Here is an 18,777-nt window from a genome sequence, read left to right as displayed (position 1 = left end):
TGTGTGTGTGTGTGTGTGTGTGTGTGTGTGTGTATAGTTATCAGGGACAGTTGTGTTTAATTTGTACCATCATTATGAGACATGTTGGCTGCTCCTCACAAATTCAATGGTCTATTTGAGGGTTAAGCCTTGGTTTTAGGTTCAGGGTTAGAATTAGGTTTGGGTTAGGGTAAGAGTTAGGCATTTAGTTGTGATGGTCAAGGTTAGAGTGAGGGGCTATAGGGAATGCATTATGTCAATGAATGTCCTCTAAACTATAAATAGACGTGCATGTGTGTGTGTGTGTGTAGTACGTAACACTGTTTTGTTCACAGCATTAAAAATATCTAAACCCAGCTAAAACAAATGCAGTCCAATATAATGGACTTATTGTTTGTGATGAAACTGTTTTAGAGGCGTTAAACAGCCCTATGTTGATTATGGAGGCTGCAACTTGTGGAGCAGTTATAGCATTACAGATGTTTCCATTATTTTGTCTACCCTGTTCATTCAAGGAAACAGCAAAATAAAAGTGATTCAATGAAAAAAAAGAAGATTCAATATACATTTTGTACCACTGGCCTGCTTTTATAATTTAAACAGCTTTACACATTCATTCATGGGCTCAAGTACATTTAAGTCTAAAATGTTTGAGTGTAAATTTGATGTTGTCCTGTAAAATAAAGGTTTCTTTAAGTTAAGAAGAGGGTTAAGACTTGGCTGTCCAGATTTATGGAGGAGAGGACAAGATAGATGCTCCTGCAACAGCCCCATGTTGGAAACCTTGGCACAGAAATAACATTTAATGACCAGACTGTTAAAGAAAAGAAGTAGCTGTAGAAATATAAGAATGATGGAAATAAGAGGGAAAGTGACCGGGAAGTGATAAAGAAAGGGAGACACATTACAGTAAGTGAAGTGTCCAGATGAGACAGAAATACAACCCCACATCAGAAAAAATTGGGATGGTGTGTAACATTTAAAATAAATAAAACTGAGAACAGTGATTTATAAATGATCTTTGACCTGTATTAAAGTAAAAACAATATAAAAGCACATTATTTGATGTCTGACTTCATGAATTTTCTTGTTTTTTCGAAATAAACACCTACATTTTTGAATGTTTTACACTTTTATTTCCTGAGTGTTTTTGGAAATAATTAAATTATTCATTAATATTTAAGTACAAAGCACTGATTTTATTCATTTTAATTTCTGTTTTGACGTAATCTACTTGTGTGCTTAATTGTGTGGCCAAAGTAATCCTGAGCTGGTGTGAAGTTTTTTACACAATCTTTGTGACAAGAGTGTGGTACAAATATGTGAAAGCTGCCGTGTAATATCACCTGAGTGCTTGGCATTCTCCAAGCTGGCTGGTATTTGTTCGACGACCTCGAAGAGTGTAACAGCGACACTGTCGTCGTAGAGACGACCATCAGATAGAAATGTTGGCCACATTGTTAAGGTAGGTTAAACATGGACAGCTGTTTGTGGGACAAAACAGTCTTGACATCTAGAGCAAGTGCACCTGAGAACTTGACAAATTATTGGGTGAACAAAGTTTCATTATCACCAAGATTCCATCCTTTCCATACGTCCTCAATGCATAAGTATGAAAAGCTTATGTTTTCTTTAGTAACAGTTGTTATAAGTAGACTACAACAGTGTTTTCTTTCAGTGTATTACAGACATATTAGTTATTTAAAGTTGACTTATTTGTTGGATAACTGTCAGGTTGTTGTTTCAGTTTGGTCACTTGCAAACTGTATTTCCATCTCTCACAAGCACCAGACACTATATGTCTTAATGTGATTAACATGCAAGTTTGAAATGTGTATACAGTATGTCTGTCAAACCTGATCCTTGTTCTTGAATCCACATTCCTGCACATGAACACGCCGAAGTCAGAACAACGGCTTCACAACTCGAGATATTCTGAGGAGCATGTGAATGCACAGTATCACACTGAGGCAAGAACAGGATCACAATCACAAAGGAGGCAAAGACACGAGGTAAACGAAAACATAAAAGTAAAGTCAAACATTAACTAACAGATTGAAAATTCAAAGAGAGATATAAATTCAAATATACAAAATCATCCCAAAGTTTCACATTAAACAAAAGTCATAATAAATCAAATGTTCAAAAACAAATACAAATTCTTTCTAAATGTCAGGGGCAGAATCAGGACGGATAATAAATCATGACAGATGATAATCAATTTTATCATCTTTTCCAGTTGTGGTAAAAGTACCATGAGTAAGATTATTGTCATAATCCAGCAATGAGACAAAATACACCTTGCAATAATATTGTGATGATAATCAACTCATGTAAACCAACACAAGACACCAGAGAAATATGAAAGCATGACACACTGCCACAGTTGCACATTTCTTTTTTTGTGGCGGTGTTTTCTGCGATACATCTAAAATAGTCTGACATACATTTCATCCCATATTATCACTGTTAGCTGCTGGTATTTTAAGCCAATAAGGCTTCTTCAGAGTCACAGCCCACCACTACCTGCTATAAATATTCACTCCACACCTCCCATCCCCACTAAAGGTCTCATGTTATATGTCAAAGGCTGAGCTCCAGGGGTGAGGTGCAGTCACTGATTGCAGACTGTTCTTCGAAGTCTTACCAGGTCGTCTGCTGTAGTAGCTTTATTATTATTTTGCCTCAGATGTTGTGCTTGGCTTTACATGGCGTTACTAACATTAGCTGGCAGAGGCCGCCTCCTGTTATCTGTCATCTGGTAGCAGTTGGGTTCAGAGCAGCTTCCAGACAGTGAGCAAGGTCAATGCAAGACACCAGCCTGACACAAGGACTGAAGACGCCTGCGGCAAAGGTTTGATCCTTCTTCGACAGCAACATTTACATTTAGATCATCAAAATTCCACTGGTGGTCTTGTCAAGTAATTGCTGTTTTGTCTAGAAATGTGTGATTGTAATGTGGATATTTGCATATGTAGTGTGAAGTGACCTAACGATTAGGTTATGCATTGGTTGGTCTGTTTTTTTTAAGGTGATTGTGTGTGACAAACATGGCTTGTGATAAATGGCAGCAGAGAGGTTCTGGTGAGAAGAGTGGGGTCCAGCCACAGTTCATCAGTGGCTCCAGCAGCGTATCCACCTCTAAAACCACCACCATCCGTCTTCGGGATATTTATGACCCCAGGCCTCAATCGCCCAAACCTCCAGTTCGGATCCGCCCCCCGAGTCCCAGAACCCCCTCAGTGAAGGTGCCCAGTTTAACGCCCAGCTCCTCCACAGAGCCCCCAGTGAGGGCGATCATGAGGAGACGAGCTCAGTCTCTGCCTTCCTCTGCAGAGAAGACGAAAGGGCTCAGGAGTCTGCAGGTGCGCTTCGTGGACTCCCTGGGGCTGGAGTTAGAGGAAGTGAAGGTCTTCAAAGTCCAAGAGCACCCACTGATCCCTCAACACGTTATGTTCAGACTCCTGATGAGCTCTGAGCTGGCTTTTCGGAAGTCACTGGAGCTGTCCCTGCCGTACTTCAAACCCTGTTTCCCAGAAAACATGGAAGCTCAGCCCGACTTCCAGAAGCGTCTCTGCACTCAGAGTGTGTGTCTGGAGCAGGTCCTGTGTTCAGAGCAGGGGATAACAGGCACTATACAGGTGCTGAATTTAGCTTATGAGAAAGAGGTCACAGTGCACTACTCTTTCACCAACTGGAGAACACATACAGAGGTAAGTGCATGCTGGGTATCGAGTGCAAACAACAAGGAGCAAGGCGCTCCAGAGGCAGACACCTTCAGGTTTCGTCTGCCAGTCCCTCCCTTCATTATGCAGCCAGGAGCTATGTTGGAATTTGCCATCCGCTATCATGTGAGAGGATCTGATTATTGGGACAACAACAATGGACGCAATTACAAACTGTCATGCCACAGCTACAAAGTGACTGTGCCGAGGGAGTGTGAGGACAGCATGCTGCATTTTACCTAAGTGTCCACATGGGGAAGCTGTACAGTACTGCACAGTAACTATAACCGATGTGTCCTTTACTTTAGTAAAAAAGCTACTGGAATGTGATCAAGTTCTTACTTCAGTACTTCTACTCCACTCACTCCACTTATTCTAAGAGTAAGTAAGTGTTGTCAGAAATGACAAGTCAGTGTTTTGTAAAAAAACAAAATAATTGAAACCAGAGGTTCTCAAATTTGTCTCTGCCAAGGACCCCCCACATGTGAAAAAATATTCTCAGTCCCCTCATTTATGTCCCTTGCAATATTTTGACATGGCCTAATACATTTTACGTATTAAAATTTTTTCACCCTGTCAACACAGAAAGCCTATATATCATGATCTTTTTACTGGATGAATCTGGAAACTGTGTGTGCCACAGACCCCTAGGGGTCCTCGGACCCCCATTTGAGAACCACTGATTAAATGATACTTACATTATAGGTTAACACCCTCTGAAAATCTAGTTATTATGAACTGATTTTATTTGTCACCATGGTGTGGTGATGTAGGAGTGCACCCCAGGGCCCCATGACATGATGGCTGGATGTGGCTAAAGATGCAACCAAACATTTTTCTGACCTCACCTGTATCTAACCATGTGTCTCCTGAGCAAACACACTGATGACAAGTCGACTTGACGTTCTGTGTGAAGTCGGTGTATTGCCCCTTTAAACCCCTCCAGTGTGTTTGAAGACCCACACAAGAATCTGCTTACTCCGCGCTTTAGCAAGTAGAGACCCAATTTAATGATCGTCAGCGTGATGTGGCAAAGACCCCTGTTGTTGTGTCTGAAAACAGAAATTGCACAGAGCAACAAATCCATATTCTCTGTTGATTTCACACAGATGCAGACAGTGTAATGATCTGTTTACAACCTGAGCAGTTTGTTTGCCCTCTGATATAACTGTGCTTGACCTGTTATCTTGTTTGTAAATGACTGGTTCCTTCCCCTGATAGTGTCTGACCTTTCCCCAGAAAAGTTTCCACTGACACCAGTGCCCAGATTCCAGAGCTTTCTGGCAGCCTGCGATGTTTGGCTCATACGAGGACATTCCTCTTTCTGCATGAGTCACTGCAGCTGTGTGACGCAATGCTCCAAACATGATCACAGCTATCTCGAAGTGACAACTCAAAAATGTTGTAAATGGTCTGTAGTGGAAAGAAGTTCATTTTCTGTGAGATGATTTCAATGTGTTTTGGATGTCAACACGTTTTATGAATTTGCCAGAATAAATTGGCACTCTTACTTCTTTTTTTTTTGTAAAGCCCATATTCACAAACCACAATTTGCCTCATGGGGCATAACAAGGTGTGACAGTGTGAGGAAAGATGTAGAAGCCTCAGAGAGAGTCACAAGTGAGGGATCCCTCTCCCGGGACAGACAGAAGAGCAAGAGATGCGGTGGTGGTATCTTCTTAATATTCTACCACCTATCTGCAAAAAGGTAATTAACCCAAGATATGAATTAATTCAATACAAAGTCTTTATGCTCCACTATTCACTTATCAAATGATACTTACTCTACACATCTTCCTCACCACTTATATATATATATATATATATATATATATATAGAAAATCTGATGGAACACTGAGTCATATGTTTTGGTTTTGGATGCTTCAGTTATACATGTAGACATTAGATCATACCTAAGGTCTGAAACAAAGAAATAAACCCTTGTGTCTTGGCGCCTGGCTCATAGAGTTTTCTATGAGTTGTCTAAGTATGTCATTGTGTGACAGGGACAATCTTCACACCTCAATGACGCGTTATTTAAAGTTTTTTTAATATACATGTAATTTAAAATTGTATGTGATCATGGATGACAGCCATAGGTTCATCAAAAACAAATACTTTTTTGTACACATGTAGTATTGTAATTGTTGTTGCTGCTGTTTTTCTCCTTGGGGGGTGGGGTGACAGGAACAGGATTTTTTGGTCAAAATGTCTATGAAACTCAAATAATGGGGGGGAACAACACTTAATGGAATAGTTTTACACTGGTAAAACTTTTCCCACAACAAAATAAAATTGATATATATATGTAATAATAAACTAAATCAGCTTACATCAGTCATTTCTGTGAACATAGAAGTATATTTGCCCATATTTTCAATTACGTGAATCAAACGCAAACATTTACATTTTACAAATATGTATGTACACGGGTGAGGGACATGTTTTGTATGAGACAGCAGATTTATTGTTGACCTCTCACTCCAGGAATGCTGAAAATTATGTGTGTAAATTCGAGGAGATCATATGTAGCAATTATGGGACACAAGATGGCGCCATTGTTAAAAAGAATCTCTACATGTCCGATTTAAAACAATAAAGTATATGATGCTTGATTCCAGGGGTTGATGATTGATGGACGATTATACTACTACTACTAATAATAATAATATTGTAGCTGCTTGTAGAAGAGCAATTTCTAACTATACTTTATATAATGCTGAAACACTAAATAAGTAACAAGTAAACGTAGCAGCCAAATGAATGCAGCAGATTAAAAAGTGCTATATTTTCTTTTGAAATGAAGTGAAACATTAGAAGAGTAACGTCAAATTGAAATACCCAAGTGCCTCAAAATAACATTCCACCACTGTTTGTTTCAACAACTTGCAACTTACATATGTAATTTCCCTTTTTTTCATAGTCATAGTATCATCACTTTATTTGCAATAACATTAAATATTATATAGGTAATGGGCTGCGTTATGAGGTGTCTAACACCATCTTCTTATCACTGCTGGAGAAAGTGTTCAGATCATTTACTGACATAAAAATACTTAATTGCAATTAAAGTGCATCATGTTAATTAAGTAAAGGTGCAGAGGTTTTAATTGTAAAATATTTTTAAACTACCAAAAGCAAAAGTGCTCATGTAGAAACAATAATAACAGATAAAAATGTATCTGCGTCACAAATAATAAAAGCTATAATAAGAAATCACTTTCTAGAGTTTCACTCCACAGAGAATTATGTTTTTATTTTGTTCTATGCTCTCCGGGGGAATTCGTAACCTGGCAACCCTCGCTTTGACTCTCTTGTTTGTACAGTTGCTTGTAATTACTGGATTCACAGCAGATGACTTATTATTGTAGCAGTCATGATGGTGGATAAAGGCATGTGTGAGACAGTGAACCACAGACTGTAGCACAACCACAGCGATGCAGCAACAAGAGGCCTCAGTATCCTCTGCTCCTGAAATGAAATCATCTGAACATTTCTTACAGTTGCAGCTGAAGCGCCCCCCCTCAGGGTCCTGCGGGGCTGCCATGGTGCTTGTTTATGGATGTTCTTTACCCAGCAGCCTTGGCTGTCACGCCAGTGTGTTGTCGGGGTGCACGTCCACGCAGCCTCGCAGCACAGAGACTGTATTTGGGGCTGTCATCCTGCATTTAGTTATATAAGAAGGCTCCATGTTAGGAGAGATGATGCTCCGAAGTGACGTTTGCTCTGGGGACTGGCTGCATGTAGAAACCGGTGCATCACTGTGTGTCCCAGTGATTGAGTTACATCACAAAAACACCAGTATGGCCTGTGTGGTTTGGAATAAAAGAGCCATCAATCATAGTCTCAAGCATGTGACTGATTTCATTACGTCAGTATTTATTTGTAGAGGCAAATTGCTGATATAAAAGCTAATGGGTTGTAAAAAAAAAAAAGATTACAGCTTCCGGGTGTTGTAATGACGTTGTGTACTATTCTCATTCATTGCACCTAAAGTACTTAACAAGTGATTTTAAGAATATATGTATGGAAAAAAGGAAATTACGCAACTTTATGACAATTTTTGCACCAGAAAGTCATGACAGTTACAATTTGGCTAAAAACAGCAGAACATATGTTGAGCGTGTGTGTGTTCATCTTTGGCCTCCACCCACCTGAGGGATACCCGGAAGTCAGGATATCCCCCATCACACCCTTTAGAGCATCTCTTGTTCCTCCCACGCACCACCTCCACCTCCCAGCCACAGGTTCCTGAGACTGGACCAGGCTGGCCTCTATCAGCAGCCGCAGCTCTTGGCCAGTAGCTCCTAGATTCATTAGTCCAGTCGGTGAGCGGTCCTGGAGTCAAACACGGTGCAAACTGGAGCTGCCATCTGTTCCTGCACCAGGGCCAGGACGGAGAGTGTGACTCACATATAACGTGCATGTTGATGTCACAGAAAGAGCTCGAATCAACACATTGCCAATGTGAACGTGCCAGAGACAGAGATGATCCAACCAGGGTTGAGTTGTTTTTTTTTTAAATGTAATACCAGGTAAGAGGCTTCCACCTTCTGAAAGAGGCTTTACAACGACCTCATGCGCACCTACATTATTTTAATGTGTTTGTCTGGGAAATAATGCGCTCAGGGAGAAGTGTGAGGTCACATCTCAATATAACAATGGCCTGTTTCTCTACCTCTTGCTCCTCTGCCAGTGTCAGGCAGCAGTGATTAGATCAACAGCTCAAACGCAGTCAGGTGAACTTGTTTTCATGAGGGTCTTTAACCTAAATAACCTGCTAAATGCAAGTCATGCCTGTCCTTATTTATCAGAGATTTACTCATAGCACCATGAGAAGAAACAGGTCACTGCCTGCTCATTGTACTCTGATTACTGCTTGATCCGACGCTACGAGGTGTATGTGACATCAATGTAATTATCTGCATATAAGCACAAGCATAATTAAGAAATTCATCTACTTGGATTACAACCCATCTATGATGCTCAGTCAGTAATTATCACCCTAATTCTGTCACTTTCTAATCCAATTTTGACACGTAGCATATTTCTACTATGAGTGCAGTGGCTGTTCTAAACCAGCCTGTTTGAAATGTTCGGTTTTCTTGTCCTGTTTTTGAGCTATTTCATAATTATTACTGCTCAATCAGTTCTTCAACATACTGTCACTTTTTACTGTTTGTGTGCCTGAGGTTGTGTGCAGAGCTTTTTATGAACAGTCTATGGTGCAGAGTAAAGTTAGACAACTTCACGTTCATCCTACTTGGTTTATCTGCAAGAAAACTTTATAGAAAATGTTTTTTATAAAATGAAACAGTATTTTGAGTTTGAATGATTTACTTGACTTGTTTCATTTTTTCATACATTGCATGTTGGCTATTTCAGATCTGTTACAAACAACACTATCTTCAGACCCAAGATCACAACTTCTCAAAATCAAAGCTCTGTAATTCAGCTCGATATAAAGCATTACAGCAACAAGACCAATGTTGTGCTCTTACTTTGAAGACAAATTGCCAAACCAGGAAGTGATTGTATGAATGTTGTGGCCTTGACAGAGATCAGCTCCCATGGTGTGCCAGTCCGTCTACGTCTGTATCAGTCTGATATGGTAAAATTAATAAAGATTTGTGAGAGTGATTTTTTACGTTCTACCCAGTTGTTGACCACTGCTGTAGTTTATCCGTGGACGTAGAAGAAGACATATTAGACTCCGTCCGCAGCCTGAAGGTGCACTGCCCCGCCCACACTGACTGCTATAGAGTGCTGGGCGCCTGTTTAATAAAAATTTTAAAAAACTTATCGCACCAAAATTTAACACTGCACTTTCTTGGGCCATGAGGAATACACATAACAATAAGATGAACGGTACCATACTGACAGACGTTTTTGGAATTAGTTGGTTGATGATTTTATATTAAAATATGAAAAAGACACCAAACTACACAAGAGAACAAACAGTTTGTTACAAATTGAAAACCTGTATTGTGCAGACAATAAATAGTGCTTACAAAGGGATTTCTGTCTTGTACACAGACAAGGATTCTGTTTGAGAACATTAACACTGTCGATATGAAACGCAACCATCAACTGGATCAGTGAGACTCCGACACAGCTTGGGGATGTGACTACTGATACTGGAGTGGGACTGGTCGACTCGGTCACATGCACGTTTTCCCCACGTGTGGCATCAAAAAACGACATTGTTCAAAAAAAAAGTCTGTTTACAAAAAAAAGAAGTCTCTGCTTGTCTATGGCAAATTCATGACCTCGCCTCTTCCCGCTCCTCTGACAGGCTGAAAGTGAGGGTGAAGGAGATGTTCCTCTGAGCAGAAAGTGGAGCTCGCTTGCATGCGTCCCCCCCCTGTCCACTGGCAGCTCCGTTTCTAGAGACATAGCCTCCAAGGTGGGCTGGACCCCAATATCAGGATGCCCACTGACTGTGGGTCAGGGCGCTGGAAGACTCCGTGCAAAGGTCTTCACTGACAGAACCAGGTTTCAGCAACTCTTCACAGAAGAAACCTTGCTAAGGCCGGTGGAACCTGCAAGGACGAGAAAAGAGGGTGAGAGTGAATGTGGGCTAAAATATTCAGTTAGTGGAGTGTCATCAATCAAGAGTCCTATTATTGGCCCAACAGAAAGTGCAGCCAATGGCTTCTCCTAAAAAAATGGGGTCTTGCGTAAGCACAACCCCGGCTAATTCAAGATTATTTTTTTTTAGCTATACGCGGTCTTGACATAAGCGAAACGTAAGCTAAATATGTGCGGCCATTCATTATAGTGGAGAGGTGGTGCAAAAGGGTGCAACTTTCTCATCTCAAGGGGCCTGGCTGCAGCTAAATTTAGGCTCCACTCTGCAGGGTGTGCACTCATTGATGTGAGACTGTAAGTCTTTGCACAATGTCATGCTGACCCCCACCCCCGAGACATCTTCCACTAACAATAAAACCAACAAAAGGAGCGCACGCTCACATTTACCTCGTCAAATGCTTGCTCGATGAGTGAACTTCCATCTCATTACTCTTGAACTCGTTCAGCTCCTTCCGTATCGCCGCCTGCCAACAGAAGCAACATAAAGTGTGAGCCCAGGAGCGGCCCCTCATACACCGATGATCGTGTGGTGAACCTCAAACCAGGATGTTATGAAAAAGCAGAGACATCTGTTGTTTAGGTGCCAATTATGAAAGCTTAACTGGGTTTTCTGAAGAAGAGGAGTGTTTGGCTAACAGGAGGTTTATATGAGAAACACTTATCATGTGGGAGACAGGATTTCTGCAGGAGTTACATTTAGGACTTTTTAATAAAATACAAATCAATTTATTTCTTAATCAAGGTTTGACAGAAAACTAGAAGCAATGACAGAGTATGTATAAATAGATTGTATATAAGTCATATAAGTTTATTATATGACTTACTTTAAATTGTTATGTCATATACTTCCAACCAGTGTATCTAACAACAGATTCTAATCTTGCTGTTAATTAAATTCATACAACATGGTTCTAGATAAGCAACAGAAAATAGATGGTTGGTTTAAAGGTCCAGTGTGTAAGATTTAGGTGAAAGGGAACTATTGGAATAATCCTCATGATGTTTTCACTAGTTAGTTTCATCTAAATTGTATGAATTGTAGTTTTCTTTACCCCAGAAAAGGTCCTTTATATTTAAATACTTTATATTTACATTGAGGGAACCCTCTCTACGGAGGCCTCCATGTTTTTTACATTAGTCCAGACTGGACAAACTAAACAGCTTTTGAGTTTTATGACAACTGAAGCTACCACAGGTTCTGTTTGGAAGGAGAGGGTGAGGTGAGGGGTGTTCAGCTGCAACATGCAATTTCAACACTAGATATCACTAAATTCTACACACTGTGTTTAAAGTATTAAAAAAAATTCTCCTGCAGCACAATCCACCACCTCCACAATACTACCTTTAGTGTGAGTGTTCTCCCCACAGGCTGCTATCCTATATAAAAACATTTTCGACTTTTGACAATTTCATATAAGACCCTCTAAAGCGCTTTTTCAAAATCTTAATTCAGTGTTTTCTTTTTCGGTTTTTTCAAGACCAGATATCCTGGACAGAGGTTGACCACACGTCGATTTCACAAAAGTTGTTAAGCCACTAAATCTAAATTTCTACTATTCAAATATTTAAAAGGTCAGTGTTGCTGATCACCAGAGGTGTTTTTATATCCACCTTGTCAGAGGCTGACAGTCTGGTCCAAGGCTTGTCAGCTCGCCTGTCATAGTCCTGAGCTTTGGCCACTTCCACATAGTCACTGAAACGGATCAGGATCTTTCTGTCCCGCAGCTCGTCCACCGTTGGCCGCTGGTTTAGCTGTAGGACACACACAACTGTCAGCGGTCGCTCTCCACAGCATTTTAATGATTTTAGCATCCATAGTGATAGAAAAATCAGGAGCAGCTTAGGTATTGAGGTTCTGTTATGACTAGTTGACAGTTCGCTTCTGCGCCTACTGTGTGTGTGTGTGTTTGTGTGTGTGTGTGCCCTAAATGTGGGATTAAACCGATGTGATTTAAGGACACTGCTCAAATCGCCACTGCCGCCTACCTTTCTGTTGAGCCGCTGTTTGATTTCCCTCCTCTCCTCCTGCTCTGTCTGATCATTTCTCTCTGTTGACACAAGGAAAGACAAACATTACAACCAAACTGTTAATGCTGTGCTATGCTAATTACCATATATTCCATAACGCTGGACATCAGAACTATTCGTCCTTGGATCAGCTCAGTCAGTGTGCAGACTGCTGGGTAAATACACGGCAGTCACTGTCATGGGACCAGACAGTTGATGAAGTCTGTGATTAACGGAGCTAATGTGTCCGATCCTCCTCACAATCAATAGTGCTAAGTGAGCCAGTCTGTAATAGTGTTGAGGACGGGACGCATGCTCTCATGGACTGACTCCATCTCTCAGTGTGAGTTAGAGAGTGAGACACGGGCTCATCAGAGCACTAATAGGATTCATCTTTATTAGATAAAGATCACTAGATGTCCCTCTCATTCTAATTAAAAAAATAAAGCACACATCTCTCTGAACATAATGTGACAGGAATAAATGATTCAATTGATTTGCATTTTTTAAGGCCTTTAGCTGCAGAGACCCAAAAGAAAACTCACATATTGCTTCATAAGAAAAATATGTATTCAATTGTAAGATTTGTTTTCCAAAAACTGTTTTCATGTATTTTGGGAAATCCCTTCCTTGATCCTCAGGTTACTGATTTTGATGACCTAGAATAGCGCATGTAGGTTGTATGCTGGTTTAATTCCCGACCAACTAGGAAAATAATTTCTTTAAACCTGAGTTAACACATAAATCTTGAGCTGTTGACGTGGACTGGCAGTTATACTGAGGCTGGCACCTGTCTGAGCACAATGTGGCAGGAACGGATGATTCAATTGATCTGCATTATTTTAAGGTCTTTATTTTGTCAGTGGAGATGCTGTGGTTCAGGATGACTGTCCTTACAGCATGTTAATAAGCAGAGAGACAGAAAGAGAGAGACAGACAGAGAGACAGACAGAGAGAGAGAGAGAGCAAGACAGAGACAGAGAGCCGGAGCCGGTGACGAAACAGACAGCTGCTCGCCACTCACAGGTGGCTCATCTCAGCTGGGAGGAACAGTCAGTACTATTGTGGGAATTCAGTCCTCACATTGCTGTTTCATAATTGTTCTGCACTGTCAGGGACAGGGGGACGAGTTTCACAGCTCGAAAAGCTACAATCTCAGACATTTTCCCTGAGGAGTAGAACTTTACGACAGAACCATGAGCTCAAGTCATTTCAACAAGTCAAATCTGAGGAGAAGTGCTGATGGAGAAGATGAACAGAACTACAATTGACTTTTAAACCTTATAGAAATACTGAGGTAGGATGAATATTACAGGGATTTGGGGATTTTATGAGTCCTATCATTAACTGTGGGCAAATATCATTAGTCCATCATGTCTGTTTTGGAGCTTACTCACAAACAAAAACAGATCCAACTAATGATGATCTTCATCGCTATTTCCAATTCAATTTCCTTGTTGTATCTCCAAAAACTTTATGAAATCCACGACATAATCAACTCTTAGTGATATAAGACAGAGATAAGCAGGAAATCCTCACACACAAGAGGCTGAATACTGAATGATTAAAAATATATAACCTATTACGATGAATTGACTGATACAGCCATACAATGAAAATCATTGGAATTTGAATAATTGCTAAGTCCATCATGTCACTTTGTTTTCTTAATCTTCAACTAACACATGCTTCTGAAGTACTGACAAATACTGATTAACAGATTACTCATGTGGGTGAACTGATTAAGTTAAGTTTTTATGGAAATGTTTTCTGTTATAGTGTAAAAAAGACTCAAATAAAAACATGTTTTACACAATATTGAGAATAATAAATGTAATTGATGTCAAATGAATTACATATTTTGAAATATCTACTGAATATAACTGTAAAACATAAAGATAACATTTGATATGTATATTGAAAGAAAGAATGTCTGTCCACTTATTGTGATTTTTAAAATATAAATCAAAGTTCTGTACTTGATGTAAAAACCTCTTCAAAGTAATGTGATCAGCACGCACACAGTAATACTTGTAATCACTGAGTTTTCGATAAGAGCCTTTATATGAACTCACGCTTCAGGATGTTGCGGCTCTCCAGCTCCTCCACCGCCGGCCTCTGGCTCAGTCTCCTGCGGAAAAACACCAGGATTACGTTCTGGACCATGTCTAGTCCTCCTCTGCTGGAGCTGCTGCCTCCAGCCTCCTCCACATAAAGTCTCTACAAGTCTTTTCTACTGTTACTACTAGCACTGTGGATGCTGGGGCCGGTGCGGAGCGCGCCACGATCCGCGCACCCGGAGCGCAAACACCGCGTCCCTCCTCGAGCCCAGGCACCGGGTTAGTGAGGTGTCAACACATTTAAGGCTCCACATCGGGGATGGAAATTCCGACTGTGCGTTTGCAAACACGCGTCAGAGCCAGTTTGATGAAGAGAAGCAAATTAAGCGGCTTGGTTTGGATGTTCCAGGAGTTTGAGAGGGAGGAGCGCTGGTTTTAAATTCCCTGTGTGTGCGATGCTGAGCGCTGAGCGGAGTGAGTGGTGCTGCACCGCCTGCACAGCCTTTTACCACATGCACTGATGTGGAGGGGTGGGACTGAGGAGGAGATTCCCCACACACACACACAGACACACACACACATACGAAGGGAGTTGCTTGACAGCTTTATCAGGAAAATCCAGTGGACTCACAGCAGGGTTGAACGCTTTTAAACAGACATTTTTCATCCTTCATCAATATTTGTAACGCACGGTGCAGTATGTGAAGTATGTGAGATGGTATGAAGATGTGGGTTTTCAGAGAAAACATAAAGCAAAATGTGCACCATATACGTAAGACACTCCAGTGGTTTTAAACTCTTCTATATGAGCAAAGAATGACAAACACTTGATACACAGCAAAACATTTAAAACATCCTCACTGTGTGTAATGCATAAGCATAGCGAGGAGGTTTAACACATAACTGAGCTCCCTCAGATTTGTAAAATGTTTTCTAGACTTTTGTTTAATTTATATAGATAAAAATGATATTGCAATAATTACTGATATTGTTTTTTTCACCCAGCCATACTGCTGTGTTAGTTACTTTGACATTTGGTGGCTCAGTCATAGTGGAAAAAATGGACACATCACAACTTCCCAGATCTTTGTCTTCAAATTGATTTCGTCAGGCTGTCAGTCCAAACCACACGTCATTCAGAGAAAAGATAAACATCTGCACACATGACAACTTCAACCAGCAAATGTATTTTTTGCTTGATAATCACATGAAGAATAATTTATAATCAGAATGTCTTACATAATGACTGCTCAACAGTTTTTTCATTGTAACCTCATGGGGGTAAAATATAGAACATTTGCAGTCATGTGAGCAGAGATGAAATGAAAACAAACAGGGAACTGTTGCTGATACTACAGATTGAATGTATGTGTTGGTTGCAGCCTACATGTTCAACAAGACTGGGTGGTTTGGTGAAACCAGATTAAGCCTGTGTCAGTGCTCAGCCTTCCACATCACCTGAATTATAGGATTCCACGCATGATATCAAGATAAATCTCCGCTCTGTCCACAGCACACTCGCTGCCAACAACACTCCCATATTGCCTCATATAGGAAAGTTTCATGTTTGTTAAAGATTTGTTTTTTTTTCAAAAAACCCAGTGACTATTTGTTAAAAACTGAGTTAAACCTGAATCTGACTTTTTTGTTTTACTTTACACAAAAAATCAAAGCATAAAATACGTATGTATTTGAATGCTGTGAAAACTAACTAACTAACTAACTAATTAATTAGCATATACTGCAAAATGGAGTCAAACACCATAGCTGTAATAAGTGTACGCTTGGTTTGTGATATGAGAAAGCCAGAGAGTTTATTTTTGCAAAGTGGAAGGCAGTGGAGACGAGAAGAGAGTTATCATGTAAAACCTACTTGGTGAGATAACTGGTGAGCTACAGCCTTTATAACTAAATACATGATTTCTTTCTTAGTTATTACATATAAATAAAATACAAATTTGATGAACCAGAATCTGAATTGTACAATTAACTTGTACAAAGACTGATTCTAAATTAAATCTGGATAAGAAAAAAAAAAACCTGCTAACACAGACTAGCTCAGTGGATCTGAGCAGCTGACTGAGCAGATCTGAACATTTGACTCTCGTGTTATTACTGTGATTTATAGTCGTTAAGCTACTTTGAGCAGCATTTAACATTCATAGACTTCATTATAGTTATTTTAGTGTCGCTTCACAGACATCGTGCAAAACAGAGACAGATTTAATTCAACCCAGGACTATGAACAATCCAAATGAATCTGCTTTTCTTTAACAAAGTTAAAATTGATGAGAAAACCTTTAAAAAAACACATTCTATTTGTAGATGCTGCAGTTTCTCCAAGCAGGCCATGAAGACTGTCCAAAGGCAGAATCTTCAGTTTTTAAACATTAGATTATATTGCAATGTTTGGGGCTTTAATAATCATTTTAAAAGGCATAAGATGATGGAAATACAATCTTTCAATCTGTTACACAAACTCTAACCTATTTTTCTCAACTACAGCTCTTTGCCTTTGGGAGGAAGAATTGATGACAGACTTTCCAGTTAGCCTTAAGGGGGAAAGCTTCACTGGGCAGCTGCAAGGTATAACCATATTTAGATGTAATAATGTTGCTGAACACAGCTCGAGCGTCCGGAAACCTTGTTCCCCAAAGACAACCAGTCACGACCCAAGAAAAAGGAGAACGAAAAAGGGTTAGATCTACTTTAATACTCCACAAGAGGAACAAACCACAATGTATTCACACTCACACTGCTGGGATGTGACACCATGGTTCACACCAGTAACAGGGACAGTCGACAGCAAACTGAGAGTACCGAAAAATTAGATGTCAGATGTTCTGAGCAGCACATGGACTTGAAATGCCGACTGAGAAAATGCACATTGAAAGTTTTTTTTAAGGAGCAGGATGACCCCCCCCCATCCTCAAAAATTACTGAGGTGGACAAAGTTTGTATTAGTTATCGCACATCTTTAATTTGTCAAAAGCAATTACTGTTACTTGCAGATACTAGATGCATGTCTAGTTAGAACAAATGTGCCATGGATATGGACTTGAACGTGGAGACATGGATACCATTTAGGCATCCGTGCTTTCACGTGATTTTATACAATTGAAAATTAAGTGATCTTTTAAAGATATGGTTGGTAATCCTGGAAAAGCGAACAAGAGCAGGCTACACCTTGAAAATGTGTAACCTATGTATCCCACCCCCTCCCATTCAATCTGAATGATATGACTGGTAATGTTTCTGAAAGCCATGTGAGGGCCACAGGACACACGCTTCTTTTCTTTGTTACCTCAGATGACTATTTATTGATCAGGACATGAAGAGGATTTCAACAAATAAGATAAAAGTGTTTCAAGAAAAACATACCAACTCAACTAATTCAACTAATTTTATCTAAACAAAGTTCCCTGTATTACTAAATCTATTTTTACTTAAAGGTACAGTGTGTAGAATGTAGTGATATCTAGTGTTGAAATGTCATGTTGCAGCTGAACATCCCTCACCCTCTCCTTCCAAAAGTGAAAAAAAACCTGTGGTAGCTTCAGTTGTCATAAAAACTCAAAAGGTGTTTAGTTTGTTCAGTCTGGACTATTGTAAAAAACATGGAGGCCTCTGTAGAGAGGGTCCCCTCTATGTAAATATAAAGTATTTAAATATAAAGGACCTTTTCTGGGGTAAAGAAAACTACAATTCATACAATTTAGATGAAACGAACTAGTGAAAACATCATGAGGATTATTCTACATTACATTTCTGACAATAGATCCCTTTCACCTAAATCTTACACACTGGACCTTTAAGTCTTTCATTTCTCAATGCATCAAGCCTATCATCACACAAGACTGATGATAATGATTGATTCTGTTGATATTGGATGATGAAATTCTTTCTGCCACATTTAACTAACCATTGGTGTATTTCCATTTGGTTTCTTATGGAAACACAATGAAAGTCTGACAAAAATGTTGAATACATTTCATTTTTTTAAACATCTGACATCCTGCACTGTTATAATAGGTTTGTTTCACTTTGTTTATTAGCACTTTGCTACTTGCTATTTCTTGGCATGTTGACCAACTATTCTTGTGGACCCATGCAAAAAGTGAATCAAAGGTAGCATCAACTGGAGCATGTGCTGTAGGCACACTTTCTACATGTACAATTTACACAGTCACAAAAGATGCAACTTACATCTGTAAAGACATGGCACCACATATAAAATTACTTGTCCTGTAATGGCTTCAGTGGTGACCGCTAATACTGAGGACTCATAAAGCAGGACCACGGACCTGGCAGTATTGAAAGATGGGGGGAGTCGATTTGCTAAATGGAGCAGAGCTATGGCAGGATGTGAGGTCTGCAGCAGAAAACCTTTCAGGTCAAAAGCATTTGCCTCAGT

The 18,777-nt window shown here is 39.9% G+C and overlaps 2 protein-coding genes across 2 annotated transcripts in view; one reads left to right on the top strand and one right to left on the bottom strand.

Moving 5' to 3' along the window:
* The first annotated feature begins 2,543 nt into the window (after positions 1 to 2,543).
* Positions 2,544 to 5,409, top strand: ppp1r3db (protein phosphatase 1, regulatory subunit 3Db). The gene is made up of 2 exons (XM_020086415.2): positions 2,544 to 2,833; positions 3,011 to 5,409. Exon 2 carries the CDS (start codon positions 3,030 to 3,032, stop codon positions 3,945 to 3,947), a length of 918 nt encoding a protein of 305 aa, XP_019941974.2. The 5' UTR covers positions 2,544 to 2,833; positions 3,011 to 3,029; the 3' UTR covers positions 3,948 to 5,409.
* Positions 5,410 to 9,591: 4,182 nt separating this feature from the next.
* The window catches only part of phactr3b (phosphatase and actin regulator 3b), a 45,588-nt gene continuing 36,402 nt past the window's right edge, over positions 9,592 to 18,777 (bottom strand). Inside the window, exons 9-13 of the mRNA XM_020086295.2 lie at positions 14,379 to 14,434; positions 12,283 to 12,344; positions 11,908 to 12,048; positions 10,684 to 10,760; positions 9,592 to 10,247 (exon numbers count right to left, since the gene is read on the bottom strand). Of these exons, the coding sequence (XP_019941854.2) occupies positions 10,232 to 10,247; positions 10,684 to 10,760; positions 11,908 to 12,048; positions 12,283 to 12,344; positions 14,379 to 14,434 (352 nt within the window). The 3' untranslated portion in view covers positions 9,592 to 10,231. The remainder of the gene's footprint in view (positions 10,248 to 10,683; positions 10,761 to 11,907; positions 12,049 to 12,282; positions 12,345 to 14,378; positions 14,435 to 18,777) is intronic.

The sequence above is a fragment of the Paralichthys olivaceus genome, chromosome 2, assembly GCF_024713975.1.
Source record: "Paralichthys olivaceus isolate ysfri-2021 chromosome 2, ASM2471397v2, whole genome shotgun sequence".
Taxonomy (NCBI): domain Eukaryota; kingdom Metazoa; phylum Chordata; class Actinopteri; order Pleuronectiformes; family Paralichthyidae; genus Paralichthys; species Paralichthys olivaceus.
The sequence above is the reverse complement of the archived record's forward strand: the minus strand, read 5'-3'. Positions and strand labels throughout refer to the sequence as shown.

What these genes read in the sequence shown, in the direction of transcription:
- ppp1r3db (XM_020086415.2), top strand. Translation starts at nt 3,030, where the DNA reads ATGGCTTGTGATAAATGGCAGCAGAGAGGTTCTGGTGAGAAGAGTGGG.